Genomic DNA, 25680 nt, shown 5'->3' with positions numbered 1-25680 from the left:
AGGGAAATCCAAACAACTGAAGAGTTTGTACATGCATACTCAGCATAAATGAAGCACACACAAAAATCCAGTCTGGCAGGTCAGGTGGATGGCTCATAGTGCTGTATTTTAGCAAAGTTACAGTCTGTAAATCAACCATTTTGTCCACTTAGAGCTTTAATTTCAAGGTCAAGGAAAGAGCATAAAGGTAAGAAGCACGCTGAATGTGAGGTCAGAAACAGTGATGGCCAAGGATAATAAAAATTACATTTTTGTGGGAGAATTTTTATTTATTTTTTTTCTGATGTGGCATTTGCTAATTCCTTGCTTTTGATAGCACCCTGACAGAACAGCTAAAAACTAAGCTGTATGATTTAGCAGAAGCAACGGGTAGAGAATTGCCAGGGAAAGGTACTGCTCATTAATTACACAGAGGATGAAGCTAGTCCTTTAGGAGTCAAGTTTACGGTAGGTGGGAACAAAGTCTGTAATTGTACTTACTTTCAATTTTTAATCATGCGTTAAACCTCTGCCAGGCAGATTGTTGTCCTGTGTGTCTGTCCCCGTCCCCCCCCCTCGCCACAAATTATAAAACAAAGCTCTTACATAATCTGAAGTTGGCAGGCCTTTAAACAAAGAGAAAGAGGACCTGCTGTGCCAGATAACCACACACAGATGCTCTGTGAAAAAAAGAGCAAAAAGCATTATTTTAGCTGCTGCTGTCAGGCTTTGGCACTGAACGTCTTCAACTCAGAGTGACCAATGTAGCACACAGAAGACTTCCATTTCATGGTCACAATAAATTCTCTCTCTCCATACCACAGAAGGGCTAGAAGTGTGAATTTGTGCAGAAGATTCACAACTTTGACAGCTTTTACATTTGTATCATTCCTAGGGATAGTTTTCAGGTAACAATTTAGTTCCGGTAGGTTCTTCAATCTCTTAAAAAATGTCAAAATCAATCTAGAAACCAATCTGGAGCCAAGTAAGCAGCTCAAACTGGTGTTAGTTATGCTACTGCACCTTTGCGTTTTAATTGAACACGTATTTTTTTGTTGTTTTTAGCCTGGCGCATGCTTCTGGTTTATTATAGAAGTACATTATCCACCGGCACTAGCTGTGGCCCGCGGCCGGTGCACCCCGCCGGTGCTCAGCCCACGGCGCTGGGGCCAACAGCCGGTGCCTCCGAGCGCCTGCGGCGGGTGCCTGCTGCCCCCTAGTCGCCTTTGAGCTCATAGCGCCTTCCAAGCCGCCCAGCCCCGCTGCCCGGGCTAACCCCGGCCTGCCCGGGCTGGGTGGGGTGCAGGACGCACAAGGACCTTAGAACACGAAGCAGCAGCTTTTATCAACACCTTGATTTGCTGTATTTATCAGGAAGCCCCGGAAAAAATGCGAAATTTTAAGTAATATCACTCCAAATGCTTTCACACCTTGGAAGAAGAGAGCTCCCACCCCACTCAAAAAGAGAGAAGGTACTACGGTAGTTGCAGGTAGGATAAAGTCTGTTCCACTGTACATCCTGTCAGCTTCACTGAGGGAGTGGTGAGTTTCAGCTTTCAACAAAAGCCACAGTGTATTTGGTTAGTCGCCATCCTTACTAAACAAAAGGAATTTATATAATACTGTTTATCAGCTAAAAAAAGTTACTTGTACTTTGACTGAGCCCTGTGCTTTTCCCTGTGCCATCCCTCCTTACAGAGGTATTGCAGAAATTTCCAAAGATGCAACTTCCCCCAAAAAATGGAGCCAAGAGCATTTCAGATTTTTAAAGCCATGTAAATGTTAAATCTGGATCGATGGTAAATGTAAATTTTCTATTTCCTCTGCACTTACTCTTGGGTACTACAGTGGGGTGTTGGAGCAACCTTGAAATTTTTAGCTTCCACTTTACCCATAACCAAATTATTACATTTATAACTTTGACTATACCACGATCTTGAATTAACCACAGACAAATTTTTGCAATGACGTTTATTCTAGATATATCAAGACTTAAATCTTATTGAAAGCAGCTACGTCCATTGATTGTACATAATCTTCAAAAGCTGTTATTCTCTCTTCCAGCATATCTGTTCCAACTTTATCATCTTCAACAACACACTGGATCTGAAGCTTTTTGATACCATAACCAACTGGTACTAGCTTGGCTGCAAAAAAAAAAAAAGGCAAAGAGCATTTAGTATCCCTTGATTGGTGGAATCTCTTAAAAATGCAGACCTAAGACTGAAATGACGGAAGTAGTTTGCAGGAATACATTAAAAAAAAATTTGTTTCCTATTACAGACTGCCTAATCAACACCACAGCATTCATAAAAAGAGTCAAAAAGGGTTTAGGTTTTGGGTGTTCCCCCTCCATCCCCAACCAGTGACGTGGGAGTGTGGATACTTGCTTGTTGCATGAGGAACCGTACAGTGAGATGCTGGATAGCAGAGCCAAAGCTTTAAAGCTTTTAAAACCTGTATTTGAATCTTAAGCTGGCTGCTGCACTAACATGCCTTTTTCACTATGTCAAGATACCAAAGTACTCTAGCACTGTAATGCCCACACTGTTTTGGCTACCCACATTTTCACAGATCAGCAGTGACCCCAAGCCTACCTAGTCATACACTATCTTAAGAGACCACACTACCTCCCTCTCCCTGCTTTGAAGTTTTCTCCTACTTACAAGATCCCCAGACCAAGCCATCTGCTTGAATGCTTCGAACGCACTCCTCTAGTTTGGCCATGTCTGTCTCATCATCCCAAGGTTTCACATCAAGCAAGATTGATGATTTGGCAACAACAGCTGGTTCTGGGGGAAGAAAAATCACCATTTAAACCTAGGACATTTTAAAATACCCTCATGAATATACTTGCAAACTAGCTTTACAAGAACAATTTTTCCCATTTCATCAACAAGAATCTCCTCACATAGCTGTGACACGCCTCTTGTACCAACATACATTTCAAAGGTATTTAAGCTATGCATATCCCAATGTTCAAGATGTAGACACCTATGTTCCTGAGAAATAGTCTCAAAGAAACATAGATTAAGAAGCTACCATGTTCGTTACATAGGGAGTCCTTTCCAGAGGATCTGAGAAGGAGCTTAATACCATGTAACAGTTTATCTTCCACAGAGGGAATACTGCAACTGCTACAGTTCTGAACAGTTCCAGACCAGTAGCTGTGGGGGGACTTCGTATTGCAGCCTTTCTGTAAAGGTTCAAAGAAAACCCTCGGGTTATCTCCATTTATATAGAAAGCTCAACCTCTGAGTAAGACAGACAAGAGTATATTAAGCAGGACAAAAACTGTTAGGGTTCCCATTTACTATAGGAAAGACTAAGCTCACAGGCAATTTGAGTGAAGCTAATTAGTCCCATCTCATTCCAGTCAAGTTTATCTATCACAGCTAATTAGTGTTTCTAGCCATCCTGCTCAAATGCATGAAAATCAAACCAAGCATAAAAGATAAGTTCTTGGCAGACATACTTTTGGACTTCTTTGATTCGTATTGGGCCAGGCGTTCTTCCCTCAGTTTCTTTGCTTCTTCGCTTTCCTGAAAGAGAAATCTGAAGTTACAGAAAAGCACCAAAGCCCTGCATGTTTTAAAGCATTACCAAATTGACTGGCATCTACTCAGGCAAAAACAAAGCATCACAACTGTCAGCCGAAAGATGGTGATTTTTTGTTTTATTCATCATGTAACCAGTCAAAGTTAAAGCAGGCGGTTCACCCATTGCAACACATTCCTTTCTAACTGAGATTTTACCTTCCAAGCTTCTCTATTCTGCAAAGACAACTGAATCTAAGAATTCCAAGCAGGATCTGGTACCAAGGTCACAAATTTAAGTAACTTAAACTAGTTAAAGCAAAAATCTGCATATCTGGGTTTTTCTAGAAAACCCAAATATAATACAAAAAGGTCACAAGTACCTCCTCATCATCAGATCCAAAAAGATCAATGTCATCATCATCTTTGCTATCTGTGGCTGCACCTGTTGTGTCCTCAACATCAGCAGGACCGTATTTCCCCAAAGCCTTCTTTACTCCTGGAAGGCTGAAAGAGAACAGTAGACATTAGAAACCTACTCAAATGTTAATACAAATATCGCCAATTTGCCAATGAACCTACAAGTGCATTCATAATAAACATGCTGTGCTAAAAAAAAAAATCTAATTCTGCTACTTGAAAATAGAACCTCCCCAAAGCAAATCCCCAGTTCTCCTGACATGCTAGTTGAGACTACAGCAAATCCCACATTCAAAGATTGTTAATCTAAGCTGACATGATCCTGCCAAACATTGCTGCTCCACCTACATATACAGCTAGAAAAAGCTTTCCTATTGGAATCATTTATCTGCGTTATATTCTCTGTAGGAAGAAGAGTCATCAACTTCTTGTTGTTCACGCTTCCCCAAAATATTTTCATTTGTTTAAAAACTAATAGTGACAGAAAGCACGTAGTTGCAGGCTGACTGATCCTGTGACTTCAGAAGTGTCAGTGAATGCCCTACTCCGAAAGATAGGTCTCAACAGCACGTGAGGGACCAGAACCCCGTGAATTAATTCTCCTATAGCTCACAGTTCTACAGTCTTAGAATAAGCGTGTAGTTCTAATGTTTTACTACTGTTTTACTATAAACTGCTGTTACGAGTCATAAAACTGGCTGTAGTTCAGGACCTAGAAGTAGCTTCCACAGAGTGAACTCAGTGAAGCAGCTTTATAACCTCAGTCCCCCTTTAGCATTTTAGGAGCTTCAGAAGCAGACTGGTTACTGAGCCACCCAGCTCTCCAAGAGTTCCCTCCAAACAGGACTGAGGCACATAGAGGAGGCAGTGTAGCAATACTGACACTACCTATGCTGTACCTTTTTAGAGAAGCCTGCAGTCTCCATGGATGTCAATACAGCACCTTTCATGAACACTAAAATCACTAAAAAAGAAAAAAGATAACATTTGCTTTCATATTTCCCCTTCTTTATATGTGCTTCTGCATTGCAAATTACTGATTTTGTTTTATCTTCCAGGACTAATGACCTGAATGAACCACTTTCCTCATTTATCATCTACATACTGTATATTTATCTTTAAAGACTCCTATAATACTTTCTAATCCACTTCGCTGCTGCCTTTATGGGGTCAATTACTGGTGATTTCCAGCTTTCAGCATAGTAACCTGTGTGAATGGCAGCAACAAAACTCAAGCTTTTATCAGCTTTAGCACAAATGTTAGCAACTGAACAGAGACAGAATCAGGTTGCCTAAACGCTAAGTGAGAAGCGTAGTGTACTGACAGAAGAGGTTTGCTCTGCTTCTAGAGCCGGTCCTGTTCCAACAGCAATACAAAAAGCCACATGGCACCAGTGAAAAAGTTTTGTTCAAACGTGAAGAAACAAATGCAACGCTTTGCAGGCCAGCTCGCATATATATTCCAGCTTCGCAGTTTAACCATACCTTGCCTTTTGCTTTTCGTACGACTTAATATGATTGTACCACCGAAGAGCATGAAACAAGTCTGCAGGAGGTGGGGCACCGATTGCTTCAAAGACTGCTATATCAGCCTGAGAAGGGACGTACCTGCGGAGAACAAGCCGCAGTTAACCCCCTTCCTCGGTGCACGCAGGCAGAAGTGAAGCAGCAGCCGCTGAGCACAGAGAGAGCCGCGCCGCAGCCGCTCGGTGCGTCCGCCAGGCCGCTGCCAGGCCCAGCGGCGGGCACCGCAGAAAGTGCCAGAAGCCAGGCGGGCTGCGGCGGCCCACGAGCTCAGCCAGCTGCGGCACAGCACCGCGCCGCCCATGGCGGCCTTTCGGCAGCAGCTGCCCCGAACCGAAACACACGCGTCCCTACAGGCCCCCCCGCGCCGGCACGGCCCCCGGCCCCCGCCCCCCGCCCCCCGCGTTGGTTCCCGCCGGGCCGGCGGGCCTCACCACAACCTGGACAGACTCGCCTCCCCCGAGCCCCAGCGCTCCCCCAGCCGCCTCTCACCCCTCGATATAGCTCCTGTCAGCCAGGAAATCATTGAGGACCCGGAGGCCAGCGGCGGACTTAAGGTCCCCGAAGCCCATGACGGCAGCGGCGCGGCACACACGCTACCACCCGCGCCCCACGCCCGACCGCCGCGTAAAGAGGTGCAGCACCCCCTGCATCTACTTTATATAGCATTCGGTATCCTTCCGCAGCCTCGCACGCTCGTATATCCCTCCGCAAGAACGAACCGTGAGGTAGTTCCTCACGGGTCGGCTACTCCCCCGCCGGGCGTGCAGCGGCTGGGACAGCAGAGCCGCGGGGCAGGACCGGAGCAATACCAGTGAAGTTACGACATAAGCCCAGGAAGCTCTTCAGTGTTAGAAGAGCATTGTAGCGTTCGCTGCACCGCCGCCACCCCACCCCCCGCAGGCACGGGCGGAAGTTGCCGGAGTTGGGCGAAGAAAGAAGCGGAAGGAGGCGAAAATTGCCGAGGGTGGCGTGTCTGACGGTGGCCGAGAAGGCGTGGGGAAAACGGCGGAAATTGCCGAGTTCCGTCGTTCGCCGATAACCTGACGGAAATCCCCGAAGATTGCCGAATGCGCACGTCAGAAAGCGACACGCGCCGCTAAGGCTGCCTGCTCCGGAGGTTGCCGAAGGAGGCCCCGGGGAGCGGCGGAAAGGCCCGAGGCCGCCGCCATAGAGGCCGAGGCGGAGGGCAGCCTGTGCAGCAGCGGGGAAGGCCGAGGTGCCTCCGCCTTCCGTCCTGCGCCAGGTAATGGCAGACGCCGCGGCGTGAGGACGGTGGGCTGCGACCGCGCCGTTACGGGTGCCCTCCTCCCGTCGCTGCCCCCGGTGCCCTTGACAGGCTCGGTGGCGGGCCGGGGGCTGCCCGGCGGGCAGCGGCGGAGGCGCCTCCAAGGTGACCTCTGCGCCGGGCAGCGCCGCCGCGGGCCGCGCCTTCGGCCCCGGTGCTGTGGCGGAGCGCCCCGGGGCCCGCCTGGCTGCCTCGTCGGCAGGGACGGGACGCCGGGCTCGCCGCCGAGCTGCGCCGTCTGGCAAGACGCTGGGGCGGTCCCTGTGGGAGCGGGGCCTGGGGGGACGGGACGGGGCGGGCGGACGCCCCGCGAGGTGGCCCGCTGCAGGCGGAGGGTCTGCGTGGCCCCTGCCCGCTGCCGCCCCTCGGGACGGCGGCGAGGCGCTCGTTCTGTGCTTTTGCGTTTGTTTGTAAACACGAACCGGTTGCAGCGAGGCTGCCACCCGTTCTCCATGGCTGCTCTTCCTTCGTCCGTGATCCCGGCAGCTCTTGCAGAGTTGGTGGCTTGAGCGAGGCAGCCAGCTGTCTGTCATTGTGACACTCGCCTTTTTTAATGTAAGGTGATGTACCTGTGTATGAGGTATAGATATAAAAAAAGAGAACCATATTTTCTAGTTTAAGAAAGTAACTTCCTACTCTCTTATAACTCTGCACATGCAGATGCATACGTACTTTTTTGCAGCTGGTATAGAGGTTTTTACTCTGCCTGTTTAAAACCTGTTGGCAAGCATTTGAACTGATAAAACCCCTCTGCTGTTTTCTCTCTTACAAAGCACCATGCTTCGACTACCTGCTGTCCACAGGACCTTAGCTGGGGTCGCCCAGTCTTCCAAAGTGCGTGGTAAGTGTCTCTAGTTTATGTGTGTGTGTATGGTGATAATTAACGTATGTGTGATTGACTTCCTGAAGGGCACGTACGTGTACTTCGTTTGCAGCTCTGGCATTCTATGTTGCGCTGTTTCTAGAGCTGGAATTGTGTCAGTACTGTATATCTGGAAGGTAAGGAGCATGGAATCTGATGGTTTGCATCTAACAGTAACTGAAAGTTTTTATTTTCCTTTTCCATATCTCTCAGGGCGTACAACTGCGACGGCAGCCAGCAACCAAATAGAGGTGTTTGTAGATGGTCATCCTGTATTGGTGAACCCAGGAACCACAGTACTTCAGGTGTGTGGCATGATGAATTTTTCTTGGACTCCCTATCTCACTTCTTGTCAGCATGTTCTGTTCTATATAGCAAACCTGCCCTCTGCCCTTTTACACTGTTACTTGCAGTACTTTAGGGATATTTTTCACTGACTGTGATGTAATTTAATGTGGCAGAAATCCTTTGGGGAGTTCAGTGTTTGAAAAAGAAGCATCTTCCATGGTTGCCTGAAAGAAGATGCATGCAGCATGAATCCAACTGCAAAAATTCTTGCAATGTAATAACAGACTTTGATAAATTCTACTTGAAATTTTAGTTCTGACCTCTGTGTGACCTTGTAGTCTTTCAGAACCTGTTAATTTTGTGTCTTATTAAAGTAGCGTCTAAGGTACGTGAGGGATTGTCTCCTTTTGGTTAGTAGTTCTTAAGATCCAGAATGCACATCCTTTGCTGCTTTTGGTGTGGGAAGAAATGGAACCTGGATCTCCCAATCTGTACTTGGGATTGTTGCTTTTCAGGCCAAAACTTCAAGCAGATCTTTTTCCAGTCTAACTTCTCTTTAAGAAGCCATTAAATGGGGACATGGTATAGTGAGTTGGAACATTAAAGTACGTACTGTTCGTTTCAAAATATATTCCTCATTTTTTGGATTAAGTTACTAACTTATTCAGGCATTAGAATGCCCCCAGCAGGAGTCTAGTGTAAAATTTTCTTGAACGTTATTTTTTATTAGCTTTTTTGTTTTGCTTACAGGTGGTAATTTTTTGTAGAAATTGTCAGAAAAATTAGACCTTGTTAGGTTTTTTTTTAACTGAATTCAGTAGTATTTCTTCTTAGCTAGTACTATAGCCTAGATCCCATCAGCTGTGGGGATTTTATGCAGGAAAGGCTGTCTTTATCTGTTCTCTGGAAATCTGTTGTCTCTGTCATCCTAGCTCTTCTTCAGACGTGTCACGGAAGAATGTTTCTTTGAGTTTGGGGCTCTACTGAAGTTGAAGATTGATTATGCTCCAGTACTTTTATAGAGAGTATCATTGTTGTTGAATTATCAGAAATTATTATGCCCATTGTTGTTTCCTTTATATTTTTCAATTTTTCCTTTTATATACTTTTCTTTAAATAGCACATGCATTCTTTAAAAAGTTATTTTTATTGCTAGCGTCCTATTAGAAAGAAAGAATGAAAGAGAGGTCAGTTCTCATTTCCTCAATCAGTTACAAATTTTGGAAAAAAAAATATTTGTAGTTGATAACCTGACATGTTTCTGTTTGATCACAATTTTTTTATGTATGGTCACTTCTTAAGATGAAAGGTCAAATGCACTGTCTTCCTGAACACTAACACTGTTATTCTTTGAAAAACTGAATACTGTTTTATGAGGTGGAACTGAAGGTCTAACATTTAATTTTCCTTTGTTTTTTATTCTTTATAGGCCTGTGAAAAGGCTGGAATTCAGATACCTCGTTTTTGTTACCACGATCGTCTCTCTGTTGCTGGAAACTGTAGGATGTGTCTTGTGGAAATAGAGAAAGCTCCAAAGGTACTGTATGTGTTTTGTAGGAATTGCAGTTTTCTGCTGTGCTTAGGATGTAGTTTAAATCTTGTAAGTAATTGTTTGTACTACCATTGGCACATAAATTGTTGTCATTCAGTGTCATACATTTAGCCTGTACCTGGGGCTAAACTGTAACAGTTGCTTTATCACCTGATGACCCCCTCACCAGCCAGGAAGGGGAATTGGGAGGAAGAGAGCAGACCCGTGCGTTGAAGTGAAAACAGATTTAATGAAATAGCATCAATACCTACGAAGTTTTACTCGGCCAAATGACTGTCCAGCAGTCACAGTCATCAGGAGAGCAGTCTTTAGGAGCAGGGAGAAGCCAGAGGAGGAGCAGGAAGAGGAGAAACCCCAGCAGGACCTCAGTCAGAACCCCAGCAGGAATCCCACAGGAGCTCCCCTTCCTCAGCAAACCTTCCCCCTTCACAATGAGCAGGACATGATGGTAAGGGCTACCCCTGTAGCTCACTCAGGTCAGCTGCCCTGGCTAGCTCAAAACTGCCAACAGCCCGCCTAGCATGGCTGGGCTATGATTCTATCCCAGACAAACCAGGACATTCAGCTACTCAAAGCAGTTTTCTCCCTTCTCCCCAGTGGACTGCAGTGATTGCCTATGGATCAAAGTCAGTTCTCAGGTTCTTATGGATTATCTTACTCCTGGACACACGCATTTGATAGCTGTGCATTTTCAGTCAGGTATATTTTTATGTTTTGTAATTCAGGCTTCAGCCACACATCTTCACCTGACACTACACAAATAGTAAACTTCAGATACTGTATGAATTCAGCCGTAGGAGTGGCATTTGCAGGTTTGTTCTAGCTAAGTAGAGATTGCAGTTACTTATTGGTTTATATTTTCATGCATTATGTACCATTGATGTCTTGTAAAATCATAGTTGACCTCAGGATTGAACACTGTCTTCAGCAGTATTAAATCTATGCAGAATAGTTGAGGTATTGTTTTGGAGTTCAGATTACACATTTATATTCACATCTAAAACTCTTTAGTTCACCTCAGCTTGAATTCCATAGTTTGAGCTTTGCGTCTCTGGAAATGTTGGGTTATCACTCAAGAGGGAAGTCATGATGGTCTATCTCCTTATGTGATTGGAAGGTAGGAGGGATTTATTTTCTGAGCAGGAGTTTTTGTTAATCTTGCAGTAATCTTGTGAAGAATTTTAGTCCAAGAAAGACTCTTTGTGTAGGATTTATCCAGATAAATATCTCTTAAATGATGCATACTCTGAACTTGAGTTCTAGAGGTTTTCTAGATCTTTGCTGAACCTCTTTGATTTGTCTTATGTCTCTTACAACTGACTTTCTTCTTGCTGTAACTACTTGAATTGGAACCTGAAAGTGTAAAATTTAAGTGCCAAAATAAAAAAATCATAACTAATTTAACCTTTTTATATAGCAAATTATTAATAAATATGGCTTCTAGTGACTTTGTTGGTTAGATTTTCTTCTTTTTTGCCTTGCAGATACCTTTTTATTTCTACAAGATGTTAAATTAATAACAGATGCCTATGTAAGAATTTGGGGGGAGGGGGAGGTTGGAGTTTGTACCCATGTTGAGAAGAACTGTTGTGTTCATGCTTGCTTTTTATGATGATTGCAGCCAGTTGCTGCTTGTGCCATGCCAGTTATGAAGGGCTGGAATATACTGACAAACTCTGAGAAGTCCAGGAAAGCAAGGTATCTTTCTTTTAGCCTCCTATAGCTGATTAGTTTTACTGTCTGCTAAAAGATGTAAAGTTGACATTAACTTTAATTCCTGAACCCAACAGAGAGGGTGTAATGGAGTTCCTTCTGGCAAATCACCCATTGGACTGCCCTATCTGTGATCAAGGTGGAGAATGTGATCTACAGGTACAACATCCAATTGAATTGTGTAGACTTGCTTATTAATACTAGGTGAAATTGTGTTTTCTGGCAGCCTGGATATGTCTGTTCTGTTATCTGTTCTAGGACCAATCGATGATGTTTGGCAGTGATAGGAGTAGATTTAGAGAGGGAAAACGTGCTGTGGAGGACAAGAACATTGGCCCATTAGTCAAAACAATCATGACTCGGTGTATACAGTGCACTCGATGTATCAGGTAATGGCCTTTATTTTTCACTGGAGAAGAGTACTGAGCAGGCGTATTTGTATCGGTTTGTTACGTGTGAAAGAAACATCATGAGGGGCAGTCAATTTCTTTACATTTGTTTTCTGACTATACTAAAGAATTTCACTTTTGGAAGGGACCGATAGCTGGTTTCCCATATCTACCAGACAGCTGTCACACAGGAAATAGAGATGGCCAAAACATGAAAGTGAAAACAGAATTCTACAGGGCAGAACCGGTCCCATGGTGTTAGTGCCAGAATGGATTTTAAACCATTAAGTGACTTCCTTAGCTACAGTTGCAGGATTTATTTATTCTTGACAGCCTCTGGTAGCTATATTTATGCTGTTCTGTAGTCCCGAGATTCGGTACCAGCTAACTTGAGCCAGATGGAAAAGAATACAATGTACCCGCTTACTTCTAGAAAGAACTTGTTAGTTAGGACCAATTCTGGACTCAGACTGTGAAATTCGATGAGCACTGAACTGCTCTGTATTTTGATTGAACTCCACGTAGTTTTTGTAGCCCTGTCTGAATGAGATTCTGCAGATTTATAGTCTTGCATGTGATGGCACTGACTAATGCATCTAAACAACTGTTTTTTTCTTTCAGCTGTATGAACTAAGGCTAATGTTTTATCTTAAGAAAATGAGATAAGGGTTGTAAAAAGAAAAATGAGGGCTGGAGCAGCTCTCCTGTGAGGACAGGCTGAGAGAGTTGGGGTTGTTGAGCCTGGAGTAGAGAAAGCTCCAGGGAGACCTTGTTGTGGCCTTCCAGTACTTAAAGGGGGCCTACAGGAAAGGTGGGGAGGGACTTTTTACAAGGGCACATAGTGATAGGACAAGGGGTAATGGCTTTAAACTGAAAGAGGGGAGATTCAGCTGTTGGGAGGAAATTCTTTACTGTGAGGGTGGTGAGACACTGGCACAGGTTCCTTGGGAAGCTGTGGATGCCCCCTCCCTGAAAGTGTTCAAGGCCAGGCTGGATGGGCCTTTGAGCAACCTGGTCTAGTTGCTCATGGCAGCGGGGTTGGAACAAGGTGATCTTTAAGGTCCTTTCCAACCCAAACCATTCTATGAATCTGTGAATCGATGAATCTATGAATCTGTGAGCTATGATGCTATTGTACATTCCAGATTTGTTTTCCATTCTTTTTGCACCTAACAGGTTTGCTAGTGAGGTTGCAGGGGTAGATGACTTGGGAACAACTGGAAGAGGAAACGATATGCAAGTTGGTACTTATGTCGAAAAGATGTTCATGTCTGAGTTGTCGGGAAATATCATTGACATTTGCCCAGTTGGTGCTCTTACCTCCAAGCCATATGCCTTCACTGCACGCCCATGGGAGACAAGGTATGTATCTTAACTCATACAGAAGATGCAGCTCTCTCAGTTTCTGCCACATGCTTTATCTTGGAATATATTCATCTATATCCATCCAAGGGTTTTCTGAGCAGGAGTTTTTGTTAATCTTGCAGTAATCTTGTGAAGACTTTTATTCCAAGACTCTTAGTGTAGGCCTTGTCCAAATAATATATAGAATAGAATATATCCATCCAAGGGTTTTCTCTGTGTTTTTGCTGCAGACTTTTCCGTATACTGAATCTAAACTGAATTCTGTTATTTACTCACAGCTCATTTGAGAAAAGGAAGAATGTTATGTTTTGTGGACTAGTTTTTCCTTATTTTTATCCTAAAGTGTTTTGGACTTGTAGGTTGTACTGATTGCTCAGTGAAAAAGTGTGTATAAAGGAAGAGTCAAATTCATTAACACAGTAATTGCTGAGAATGTTATTTAAAATATCTTGTGAAACCAAGCTCTTACATGTATATCTAAAGCTAAACTGACAGCATTTTATTTTTTTTCTGTTATGCAGTCTGTTGCTGCCTGTATATAGAAAACTGCAAATGGTTTATTTGTTCTTCTAAACAGGAAGGTAGAATCAATTGATGTTCTTGATGCTGTTGGAAGCAACATCGTAGTGAGCACGAGAACTGGAGAAGTGATGAGAATTTTGCCAAGGCTGCATGAAGATATCAATGAGGAATGGATATCTGACAAAACAAGGTGTGGGGGAGGTGTTTGTACCTGTGCATATTTATGCATGCGTTACAGGCACACTTTGCAGAACCAGAAATGTGGACACTAGCACTGACTTCTGGATTCCACTGTTAATATTGTAAAGCTATAGTGAAGAATAATCAGTAAAACATGTTTTTAATACTATAATTGAGGTTACTGAGTTTTCTAATGTTTTCATTTTTTGTAGCTTTTTTAACAATTTTTTTTTTATTTGTATCAGATTTTTTGCTTGTTTTTGAGAAGGACAAGTTAAACTTTCAGGGGAAATATTTCTTGTATTTCTCCTTTCTAATCATTGCAAGCTGTTATAAAACTCAGTCTTAGAAAATATTTAGTATATGCAATTATCTTTGTCTTTGCTCTTTAATAATATTAGTGGTGTTCGCTTAGGTTTGCTTATGATGGTCTGAAGCGTCAGAGACTTACTCAGCCAATGATCAAAAACGAGAAAGGACTATTTGTTTATGCCTCGTGGGAGGATGTATTAACTCGTGTTGCTGGTGTGGTAAGAACAATTTTCAGTATACATAGTGTAAAATTAAAGCTGGACATAATGTCAGGGTCCACTTGGTGGACTCATGATGGTTCGTTTGCTGTGATGTCAAAGTGCAAAATTAAGGCAACCACATCAAAGGGGTTTGCTTTATTCAAGCAGTGAAACTTTATTGTTTGCCTGTAAAGTGGTGTGCAATAGGTAAAGAGGGTGAAAGGAAAGGGAAAAGTAAAGTGAAAAGAGGAAAGAGGTCAATAGCTATCACCACAGATTCAAGGCGTCCCTATGGTCCCTGGTCTAGGCAGCATTCTGCTGGTCCTAACGATCGTTGTGATCCTTGGTGGGGAAGGCTTCCAAAGTTCAGGTGCTGAGGAGCCCTTTTTTATGCTAAGTAGCACCCCTTGCTCCTCCTCTGTATCTCCGCCTCTTCTTGGCTCCATCGATGCTGATCAGTGTGGGTTTTTTTTTCTTCCTTGATAATGGTTCTCGGGCTCGTCCCTGGTACTGGAGAATGGCACTGCGCTCTTTAGCCAAAACAGAGCCATCTTGCCCCCGCAAGGCTCCCTCTTTCAGCTGTTATCTCCCCTCGCAAGGTTTCTAGAAGGGAGAAGCAGATACCAGCAATCTTATCCTTTTGCTGTTTTCTGCCAGATGATGAAGTTGCTCAGCTCTCATCCTTGCTCTGTCAGGGCATAATGACCTTACAAGCCTGGCATTTTGTTCTCAGGATCAGCAACTGCGTCTTAGGCAGGCCGCTGCAGGCTCGTGTCAAAATGTTAGCCTAACTTTCGGGGTATCTTATTGTCCATATCCCTGATGACAAGGTTGAGACAATGCTGGTTTTGGACCAACTCTTACAACGTATTACAATGATTCATATGAAAACAGTTATATAGAAAATGCCTTTTTTCTTTAAGGTTAGAGGGGAACGTTTGACATCTAATCCATTGTATTTCCATTGAAATTTCTTCTTTTTAATATTGTTTCTTGTTTCATGGATTAGACCATCTGAAGAACTTTGTTTTATGATTTCATTTGGGGCATTGGGAGAGAATTTACTTTTATTTAAATAAGAAACTAAACTGTTCCTTCAGAAATTTAGGAGGAAGCAACTTTCCTGAATTACTCTGATCTAAGACTTATTTAATTTAAACTGTGCTATCACCACTTTTGCCATCAAATCCATTAATTCTGTATTACTTGTATCTGAATTGTGCTTGCCTCAGTGATTCCCCTGTGTAGTGATTGATTCTGCTGCTCAGGTGAAGTGCTGCATGACTGCTCTGGATTTTGATTAAAAATTTTATGTGGGATGAAATAGAAGTTCAACTGTAATTGAACTTTCCTCAAGGATGTTTTTGCCCATGGTACAGTAGCAGGATTTGTTACAAAAACTACGGTTCTTGGATAATACCTTTGAGTTGAGTTTAGTAACTGAGCTTGTGTTATAGAAGTTTGTATTCTGTCTGCACTGTAGCTTCATCAAAAGATTGATCTAAAAGCATTCACCAGTCTTCCTCTCTGCCACACCAAATGAGAATTAGCCACATCTGAGTTATAACTCAAGTGGAAGAGACCTGCATAGAATACAGAGCTGTTCAGCTCTTTCAGAAGATAAGCAAAGGAGTTGCTGCTTTGCAGAAGTCAGACACTGCTGATCAGTTTGTGCTATTCCAGGCCAGCAGCTGCACTGCTGGCTTTGGCACATCCTAATGTAACAAACACTTACCTGGGCCAAAGGGAAATTTCTTTCAATGGTTTCTTTTGCTTATGTTTATACTTTCTCTCTTTCCAGCTACAGGCTGTCAAAGGTAAGGAAGTAGCAGCAATTGTAGGAGGACTGGTGGATGCAGAAGCACTAATAGCTCTGAAAGACTTACTGAATAGAGTAAATTGTGATACGCTCTGCACTGAAGAGGTCTTCCCCACTGCCGGAGCTGGGTAAGAGTTCAGGCAAAGTCTGTCTGTAATTGGTATGTTAATAAACTTTCCAGTCTGCAGGTCATCTCATGGTAAGATTCTGAAATGACCAACGATAGCAATTGCTGATGCATTATCAGGTTTTATTTGAATTTACAGTATTAATTTATAGAAAATATTTATGGATTGTGAGTTGATGCATAGTCTCTACTACAGCAAGTGTTGCACACTTTACTGTACGTTGAGGCTGCTGCAGTTTAACAGTAGGCTGCTGAAAGCCAGTTATACTCTGTTGTAAGTTGGATAATTTAGTCCATTTGTTTTGTGAAAACTATAGTACAATTATGATCTTGTAAACTGTGTAATAGCAGATGAAGTTTGTGAAGGCTGACAGTAACTGTAAATGTCGGAAATACCCACACTGTAATTCCTTTCATGTTTTGTTGTCTGATACTCGTGAAAGAGAGAAGCTCTTACTTTTCATTTGGGTTAGTAATTTGGATTGAGAAATCTCTTCTTTCCCTTTCTCTTCCTGAGTGAAAAAATATTTTGAGCATCTAGAATCTTTGCCGTATCTTTGTTCCTTCCCTTTGCTGAATTCTCTTCCTCTTTCTTTGTTACATCTTTTTGTTACAGCACAGATTTACGCTCTAACTACCTGCTTAATACCAAGATTGCTGGAGTGGAGGAGGCAGATGTCCTGCTTCTGGTTGGCACCAATCCACGCTTTGAGGCACCACTTTTCAACGCTAGAATTCGAAAGAGGTTTGTATTCCTTGGTGGTGAAGAAGCATGCAAATCCATACGGATTTGATACAACGCTTAGGTGGAGCTGCAGGCAGTAAGTTGAGAGTGTTCATTAAGATGGACTCACTGGATTTAGTTCACCTTTTAGTAAAGGGAATGGTGATGTATGTGTAGAAAAAAGGGGTCTTTGCTCCCTGTAGTATATAGCTATGTTTTGTTCATTCTCACTTTACATAAGTTCATATACTCAAACATAAGTTCAAATATTTATTCCTTTGTTACATTACACAGACACCTCAGATTTTATGTCTTACAGAAGTTTGTTAAAGTACATTCCTTACAGAATTATTTTCAGCATCAGTTTTATGCTTTTTGTATTGTTGTTATAACAAATCAGATGTGCTGATTTTGGAAGTAGTCGTGCAAGTTTACTATTTCTTTGGCAAGTAATGTAGCTTTCCCAAACTTTTGAGCATCACTAATTCAACTTTAACAAGATATGTCAGCAGGAGACAAATAAAGTTTATAAAAGCCCTGTCCTTCCTAATGCTGGGATAAAATACATAATTTTAAACACTAGTGGCCTTAAAATTTTGATAGGAAAAAATGCAATTAAATTTATGAAGCTTGCTTAGCAGTCAGAATAATGCTAAACTGCTTGTTACTGAAACAATGAATGCAGTCTAAATTTCTTTGAAACAATTTGCATCCTATTTTATGTTATTGCTAAAATTAAAGTTAGTGGCTTTTGTTGAGCAAACCTCTGTATTTGATTTTTTTTTTTTAACACAATGTTTGCTATGTTTTCAGCTGGCTTCACAATGACTTGCAAGTGGCCCTTGTTGGCTCTCCTGTGAGTTTGACCTACACATATGATCACCTAGGAGAGTCCCCACAGATACTCCAGGACATTGCTTCTGGAAAACACGCATTCTCCAAGGTACACACAATTTAAGAGTGTGACTGTTAAATTTCAGATGTAGTGAATAATAATCTGAACTCCCCACAGAGACAGATTGGAAGAGAAGTACCGTGTTGTATATTGGGTTATTTGTTTTTAATCAAATGCAGGCATGAGGCAATGATTAATGTGCACTGAGTATGTGTGAGCTGTTTAATATATTCAGGTGTGTAAAACTTTGCAGTGCAGGAAACTCTTGGAATATTTCTTGATGTCAGCCAGGCTGTTTCAGCTGCTGCTGTTTTCACTTAAATGTTTGGTTATCAAGAGTATAGTTCTGTATTGACGGGGTAGCATACTGTTTATAGCAGTTTCTCTTGGTTTTATCTCTAAATGAAACAATGACCATTTCAGAACCATAGCTTTGCATGGAAGACTTGTATAGAAATTATGGGATTTATTACATTATCTGTACTAAGAATTGTCTTCAGAGCTGTGGAATGAATTTCTTGATTCTTTACTTGCACAGGTCCTTGACCAGGCCAAAAAGCCAATGGTGGTGGTAGGTAGCGCAGCACTGCAGCGCAGTGATGGAGCAGCTATACATGCTGCTGTTTCCACCATCGCACAAAATGCCAGGACTAAGAGCGGTGTTGGTTCTGATTGGAAAGTCATGAACATCCTCCACAGGTTTGCTTTAAAGCTTTTTTGGGAGCCACTTTCATTCATGCTGGGCCTACACAAGTTACCACAATGTATGTGTGCAGATTTCTTGTGTACACACAGGCGACTTACCAGGTTAGAACCTGTAGGGAATATAAAAGATAGAAGTACAAACTAGCAGAAACTTTATAATAAAAATGGGTTCTTTGACCTGGCAAACTTTTCAGGCTCTCCATGAGATTTTATTAATCTGTTATATTTAAATGTAGAATTTGAAGTTTAAATTTAGAGGTAAAAAATACAAGAGATCTTAATATACTACAGTGCTCAGTAGAATGCACAGCAAAGTGTCACTTGCTAAGTTATTGCTTATTATTAATTACAGAGGAAGAAAAACAAACAAAATGGCAATAGTATTTAAATAATAAGGTTTTTTAGAATATTTCTTTTACTGTGCACTTTCTTAACTGAATAGTTAATAGAAAAGCTTTAAAGCTTTTCATTTTAGGGCTTTTGATCTTAGTTACTCAGTTTATTGGGATATTATTCCTTTTAATAGGCAAGCTTCTCTTGGGACGGTCCTTCCCAACTCTTTGTAAAACTTTATCTGCCAAATTGACAATCTCTGTAAAGGAAAAAAAAAAAACTACTTCAGCAAATGTAATGGCACTCGGATTCAGAGACTCAACAAAGTCCTTCTGCCAAAAGCATATGATGTAAAACTAGTATAGCAAGAGCAGGTCTTGGTCCTATGAAGGAAACTTGAATATAAAATCCTGCTGTTGAAACTGAAACATTTAATACCAAAACACTGCTGAGTATAAAGAAAACTCGTGATACCTTTTTTACATGTGGTTTGGCAGTCTTTCATGTAACTGACTTTCATGCTTTTGGTGCTCTCTACCTTAAGCCTAAAAAGCAACTTAACTTACTGGAATTTAGATGTCTGACTATTTCAGACAAACATGAGTAATATTGAAAGATCCGTACTCCACAGAGAGAATCTTTTTTTCTTTTAAATATAATTGTAAGTCTGGCACTTGATTATAGAGGATCATGCAAAAACCATTTCTTTGGAAAAGAAAAAGGCTGCCAGAAAATAAGAATGATAATTCCATTCTTTTAAAAGTACTTTTATGCGTGAATAAATGAATAGTGATGAAATAGTGGTCTTAAGTCTTAGATGCTTCAGCGTAGCTGATGGTCCAGTAGCTGGTCTTTCATTTTCCACATTAGTGCCCTAAATTAAAGGCCTGTTAAGTTCAATTCATAGCTGAAATGTGAACCTTGATGTTCCAGATAAGTGAGCTGCCTGCCACTAGGCCCTGACCTGTAATGTCTGCCTTTATTCTGTTATCCCATCTTAAATAGGTGAGATTCTCCGTGAAAACTATAAATGGCATCAGTTTGTCAAAACGCAAAACCAACCTGATATTCTGCCAAATACCCTGCCAAAATTTTCAGCTGCTTTTACGGTTCATTTTTGTCCTGTTACTGTTAGAGACCTCTTATGTCGCTTCAAAATATTTAGTCAAAAAAAGAACTTAGGCTTGTTCTGATGGGAGAGGGAGAGTTCTGAAATAACTTAAAGTTGTAACGTGTTTATTCCCGCAGGGTTGCGAGCCAGGTAGCTGCTTTGGATCTGGGTTTCAAACCAGGAGTGGAGGCAATTAGGAAAAATCCTCCCAAAGTATTGTATCTCTTGGGAGCAGATTCAGGTTGTGTAACACGTCAGGATTTGCCAAAAGATTGTTTTATCATCTATCAAGGTAATTAGTAGATGCAAATTAAGTAATGTTGCTATTTAATAGCTGGAGAGAAAGCCTAAACAGTGGCATACTCTTACAAACGTACCTGACCCTTTGATAAATTTTGTGCTAAGTAATGGAATGTCCAACACATAACTGAGATACTGGTTACCTGTTTCTTAGGTAAAAATGGGAAACCGTTGATGAGTAATAAGGGAATATAAACACATTAGGTCTTCTGGAGCATAGCTTCAAACCTGGCAGACAAAACAGTGATGGTTCCCAGCTGTTCTATCATACCAAAATACGGTTTCTATGATTCTATGGTCTTATCTTAATCTACTAAGCATCCTTGTTCCAGGAGTCCTCCAAAGTTGAGTGACTATAGAGCCTGAACTACTATTTACTACTGCTTGTAGTCCGTTCATTTTCCCCAAAGTATTAGGGAAGTGAGACCTCAGAGCAGTCAGCCTAATAGGGTTTATATTACTGGTTACGTGAACCTTAGAAACTCCTTTTTTCTGGGAACACAAAAATGATGTGTTAGTAAAGCCTTTCTTTTAATTTTGACTTACTTATGTCTTACATGGTTGTGTACTGTGTTCCTCTTTCTGTGTGTTTAGGCCATCATGGGGATGTGGGAGCTCCCATGGCTGATGTTATTCTCCCAGGAGCAGCATATACAGAGAAGGCAGCCACATATGTGAATACTGAGGGTAGGGCCCAGCAGACGAGAGTAGCAGTAACACCTCCTGGGATGGCAAGGGAAGACTGGAGAATTCTTAGAGCTATCTCTGAGGTACTGTTGCTGTTGTAAATTGCTTCCAATAAAAGTATACTGAGAGGTTAAGTTCCTTTTATATTGAAAAGTGTTTCCATAAAAGAGGTACATTTTCAGGGAATTAAATGACTGTAGTCTTAAGAAGTAATGTTTTATATTGAATCCTGTGTTAATTCTGTGAGTTAAATCATATTGTTTCCATTTTGAGGATAGCACTACTATTGTAGCTGCTGTATGCTCCTGGAATGCATAATGGGTGAAGCTTTGCAAATTCTGCAGGTCTTCATGAAGTGCTTTATAGGAAACTGGTGGGAGGATGCAGTTTCTTGCTTTTTAGAAAGGAAGCAACATGACCTCTGAGGACAGGATCTGGTATCATTAGATAAGATCAAATATGTGCTTACTAGTCACTGGGATCAAGATGCATTGATAATTGAATCAACTTTTATCTCATTTAGTGATAAACTAGGGAAAGTAAAGTGATATCTGTACGGAAGGAGAAAAGTCCTTGTCTTTTCTTTTTTCCCTTTGTATAGCAAACAGGATGGCCTAGTTTTTAACATGGGGAAGACTTAACTGTAGGCATCAGAAGTTCAACAGAATACTGTGACTGCTTCAGTTTGCACTTTATAACTGCCTGTGTTTCTAGGAGTGTAGATATTTCCTGATTTTTACTTTAGATATGTTAATGGATTGGTAATGTAAACCAAATATAAAAATTAAATCCCTAGACGTGATGGCATTTCTTTCTGTGAATCTCTTAGTTGGCTGGCATGACCTTGCCTTATGAGAACCTTGATCAAATACGAAAGCGTTTAGAAGAAGTATCTCCTAATCTGGTTCGATATGATGATGTGGAAGAAGCTAATTACTTCAGCCAGGCAAATGAATTGTCAAAGGTAACCAAACTGAAGCATCTGGGGGTGGTTTGGTGCTGTTACATAGCTTGATGCTTTTTAAAGAAATGGGCCTTCTTTATACGTAGTACTACAAGCATTCTTTGACCTGCACTGAGTGCAGTATTCACTAAACAATTGCTTTGGTAACAAGTTCCTATCGTAAAGCTGACTGTTTTTTTTTCCTTTCTTGCCACAGTTAGTAAAGCAACAGCTTCTTGCTGATCCTCTTGTTCCACCTCAGCTTACAATAAAAGATTTTTATATGACAGGTACGTATAGTATGGCCTTTCCATTCTGAAATCAGCAATACATTTTACTTAGCTTTACAGTAAGATTCTTACGAGGCATTTAAAGCTTTCCACTAAGATATGTAGGATTTGAGTCTTTTGAAGAAAGAAAAATTTTCCAGTAAATGATTTGGAATTTGCATAAAGCTCAGACTATTGGACTGTATATTAAACTAAGCTATTTTCTTCTTTGTGTTCAGTCCTGTACTAAATCTCTTTTATATTGTGTCTGTGTATAATTTTGAAAATGAAACAGTTACAATGTGCTGACTTGTGTTTGGATTTTTTTTTTCCCCTCAGATTCAATCAGTAGAGCATCTCAGACAATGGCGAAGTGTGTGAAAGCTGTTGTGGAAGGTGCTCATGCAGTAGAAGAGCCAGCCAGCTGCTAGAGGCTAGTCAGACTGCTGCCACCTCCATCCAAGTATTTGTTGCAGTAAACTGCTGTGACTGATTTTTTTTTTTTTTTTTTTTTTCCCAAATCTATTTGCTAGGTCACTGTATTTCTCTTCATTCACATTTTCATCAATTCAAATAGTCCCATAACATTATAGGACTGTTGTGTCTGAGAGAACATGCAGCACTCAACTTACTGTACCCAGAGGCAGAGTACACGATGATTATATACAAATAAATTATAATACCACACAATCCATAGGTCACGCTTCTTGCATGAAAAGAACTCCCTAAGCAACTCAGACTCAGTAAGTCTTGATTTGCTAGGAACAAGTCTACATGCCAAAAATATTAGACTGTAAACTTCTTCCAGAGTATCTGGGTATCTTAATTTAAGCACTGGTGAGAGTGTGAACGTGCTGGTTTTGTAATGTGCTTTCAGAGCAAGTTGTCCCTCTTAAGCCAAACGTACCTGCTTGATATCAGTGTTCAGACCTGCCACTGCTCTAGATATTTGTTGTGTTTCTCCATTTCGTTTCAGTTGAGAAACTACTCGTGGAGGAAATAAAAAAAATAATTTTGATGTTGTGAAAAAGAAAAGCCGTTTTCACACAGTTTCCTCATATTGAACTGCCTTTAAATTTAGCACAAAGATACAAGGTCTTCAGCTACTCAAGTTCAAATACAGAAAAGACCTCAGAATAGTTTCTCTGTGCGCTGATCTTATAGCAAAGTCGGGGAAAGGGGTTGTGTGTGGTGTTTTGTGGGTTGGTTTGGGGTTTTGTTAAGCTTTACTATTACTTTAGAGCAGCAACTCCTCAATTATGTTGGTTAATGTAAGTTTGGAAGGAGGACAGCTTCATCTTCAACAGTCTACTAGGGTAATAATGGTTTTGAGTAATCATTCCAGGAATCATGCAAATAGGAACAGAATCATAAAGCAATCACTTCCAACTTTATTTAAAATAAAAACCTGTTAATTTTGTATTAGGAAAAGCTACATTTTTCAGTGCAGAATAATACTGAGTGCATGAGAGTGCTGCTGGATAAGCCTTAGCTTTATAAAATTCCTTTTTTCTTCCATCCTTGAAATTTTTCAGTAACAAGGAATTTTTTTTTTAAATTGTTTTCCTTCTGTCCAGGAAGAAAACTCTTCCTGGTCATTGTGGTATAGCCCAGTGTCCTTACACTAGCTGACTATGTCTTAAATGTTGGACATTGTTTGACTCGGCCTGCCATCTTCCAGTTACCAACAGGGTCAGTTCAAAATAGGTGGTACAAAATAAAGACAACAATTCACTTTATTCAAAGATACTACTACACGTGTTAATGAGACATCAAGAAATACTGTTGTTTCTTTTTAATGTGGCAGTTCACAGGACCCTATAGTGTGTGTATGTCCACATGTGTGACCAAGTACAGCATAAAACCTTCATCTTGTCCTTGTGGAACATTACTTCTTCATGAGGAAGAAGGGTTTATGGCAGGGACATAGGAAAAGAAGAACATGTGCGAGAACATATGCCAAAAGCAAGGCAGTTGGCTCTTTCACAGATGGTAGGTTTAAGAGGAAAGGGTGTAGCTGAATCCTGTATTCAGTAAAACATTTGGTTCTCAGGTTCCTAGGATGAAAACCTTATTTTTTTTGCCTGAAAATCCCTGTTGTACAAACACAGAGGAATAATTTAAGCTATGCATCAAGACAGTTATCACTTCTTCACTTCAAAATTTATAAAGGTTCAAAAGCTTTAGAGAATTTTTTTTTCCTTAAATGTTCCAGCATTATTTAACCGTGGGAACCCTGGCACACTTTTTTTTTTTTTTTTGGAAGGCTCTGCATCCTTCAGTGGGTGTGTATAGGAGATCCTTATTTCTGTTCAAAGTGTCCAGCCCTTATCTTGAAAGACAAAATGGATAAGTACATGTGGTGCTGTCTGTCCTGCTTCTACCCTCTTTCCCACCTAACTTGTCACAAAGTATAGAACTTCTCAGCCAAACTTGATAATAGCAGCAAGGCTGTCTACAAATTTGACTGTTAGAAACTAGATAGTAAAGGGCAACTCAAATTACCATTCTTATATCAACTGAGTTTACAGTGTAGCCCTTCCCTTATCTCTTCTGTTTGCTCTGGTGGCTGGACAGTCAGTGCATGTGTGGACTTTTGCGCACCTAGCCATAAAGGATAGTAAGGGTCTGGAGAGGAACAAAGGTGATGTAGGCTGGGCAAGTATTGGAACAAAAATGACAGAAGCAGGGCAATTCATGTAACTTGGTTCTGTTTATTTAAAAAAAAAAATAGTGCTACTACTTACTGGTTCTGAAGCTGCAACCTCAGATGAAGCAGAGCATTATGAGAAGGCAGCATGAAGAGCTGGGGTGATGGGAACTGAACAGTCAGCTCTGCTGCTGCAGCTAACCTCCAAAGGCAATGCTGGTGGGTGCATGTATGCGTACTCTGTTGGGGGGTGGGCAGGGGGCTTACTGTACTGTATTTTAAAGCCAAGACCAGAACTGAAGCTTTAATTCCACAAATGTAGCGCTAGTACCACCTGGTGGCCAACTGGCAGAATTTCTTACTGGTTGTATACACAGTTACAGTCCAGTAACTTTCATCTCACTTCTTCCTGTATGCTCCTGCCTGCACAGAGAGCATGACAAAGAGCAGGTGTGTGTCTGGGAGAGAGAGATGGACGGGTTTAGTCATTAACTATCCTCTTCTCTCAACACGGTGCTGTGTAAACATAGCTCTTACATGCAAGCAATTAACCCCAAACATGGCTTAGATTAAACCTTGCCTTTATGTAGTCTTGTCTTCAGCAGAAGCTTGTGGGGAGTGGAGAAGGAAAAGTGTGTTAATTCAAGGTAAAACCCTACTAAGCACTTACATTTTCAACAAGTTTAGGCCAGGTTAACACCAGCAGTCAGATTAAAGAGAAACAAACTTTGTCAAAATACTACAGGCAGATTTAAGCATCTAAGTCTAAAGCTGTGATTTTAAAACAACAAAATTTTCTTAAAAACCCTGTTCAATAGCCACCTTCCTGGAAGCACCAGCATCCCATGGGTACATTCCTACAGTTCCAGAGGGGGACTGCTTTAAATCCTGGCCAATTTAGTGAGCTTCTTCAATAAAAAGAAACCAGACACTGTGGTCCCAAATGGAAGTAAAGTCAACCTGAGGTATGTTCTCAGCAAGCTTCTG

The 25680-nt window shown here is 41.4% G+C and overlaps 2 protein-coding genes and 2 non-coding genes across 4 annotated transcripts; 1 reads left to right on the top strand and 3 right to left on the bottom strand.

The window, feature by feature from the left end:
• Window positions 1-1935: 1935 nt before the first annotated feature.
• EEF1B2 (eukaryotic translation elongation factor 1 beta 2) lies at window positions 1936-6101 on the bottom strand. Its single transcript, XM_086465779.1, has 6 exons — window positions 5952-6101; window positions 5421-5543; window positions 3899-4022; window positions 3455-3521; window positions 2646-2771; window positions 1936-2126 (listed from the first exon to the last, which is right to left on the bottom strand). Exons 1-6 carry the CDS (start codon window positions 6029-6031, stop codon window positions 1972-1974), a joined length of 675 nt encoding a protein of 224 aa, XP_086321905.1. The 5' UTR covers window positions 6032-6101; the 3' UTR covers window positions 1936-1971.
• LOC147415473 (small nucleolar RNA SNORA41) lies at window positions 3021-3154 on the bottom strand. The gene has a single exon (XR_015183514.1). It is a non-coding gene; the product is annotated as a small nucleolar RNA SNORA41 (small nucleolar RNA).
• Window positions 3595-3674, bottom strand: LOC147415472 (small nucleolar RNA SNORD51). The gene has a single exon (XR_015183513.1). It is a non-coding gene; the product is annotated as a small nucleolar RNA SNORD51 (small nucleolar RNA).
• A 485-nt stretch (window positions 6102-6586) lies between the features above and the next one.
• Window positions 6587-22733, top strand: NDUFS1 (NADH:ubiquinone oxidoreductase core subunit S1). Its single transcript, XM_086465778.1, has 19 exons — window positions 6587-6705; window positions 7521-7588; window positions 7823-7914; window positions 9327-9434; window positions 11071-11147; window positions 11240-11321; window positions 11421-11551; window positions 12728-12913; window positions 13494-13628; window positions 14034-14148; window positions 15932-16077; window positions 16693-16821; window positions 17614-17743; window positions 18234-18394; window positions 19982-20136; window positions 20739-20914; window positions 21661-21795; window positions 21992-22064; window positions 22383-22733. Exons 2-19 carry the CDS (start codon window positions 7525-7527, stop codon window positions 22472-22474), a joined length of 2187 nt encoding a protein of 728 aa, XP_086321904.1. The 5' UTR covers window positions 6587-6705; window positions 7521-7524; the 3' UTR covers window positions 22475-22733.
• The last annotated feature ends 2947 nt before the right edge of the window (window positions 22734-25680 follow it).

The sequence above is a fragment of the Leptosomus discolor genome, chromosome 5, assembly GCF_034619465.1.
Source record: "Leptosomus discolor isolate bLepDis1 chromosome 5, bLepDis1.hap2, whole genome shotgun sequence".
Lineage (NCBI taxonomy): Eukaryota > Metazoa > Chordata > Aves > Leptosomiformes > Leptosomidae > Leptosomus > Leptosomus discolor.
The sequence above is the reverse complement of the archived record's forward strand: the minus strand, read 5'-3'. Positions and strand labels throughout refer to the sequence as shown.

Bases quoted from the DNA above. Each gene is read 5' to 3' on its own strand.
- NDUFS1 (XM_086465778.1), top strand. From the start codon at position 7,525: ATGCTTCGACTACCTGCTGTCCACAGGACCTTAGCTGGGGTCGCCCAG. The intron at 17,744-18,233 runs GTACACACAATT...TTACTTGCACAG, and splicing joins GAAAACACGCATTCTCCAAG to GTCCTTGACCAGGCCAAAAA. The intron at 21,796-21,991 runs GTAACCAAACTG...TTCTTGCCACAG, and splicing joins AGGCAAATGAATTGTCAAAG to TTAGTAAAGCAACAGCTTCT.
- EEF1B2 (XM_086465779.1), bottom strand. From the start codon at position 6,031: ATGGGCTTCGGGGACCTTAAGTCCGCCGCTGGCCTCCGGGTCCTCAAT. The intron at 5,544-5,951 runs GTGAGAGGCGGC...TGTTCTCCGCAG, and splicing joins GACAGGAGCTATATCGAGGG to GTACGTCCCTTCTCAGGCTG. The intron at 2,127-2,645 runs GTAAGTAGGAGA...TTTTTTTTGCAG, and splicing joins TGGCTTGGTCTGGGGATCTT to CCAAGCTAGTACCAGTTGGT.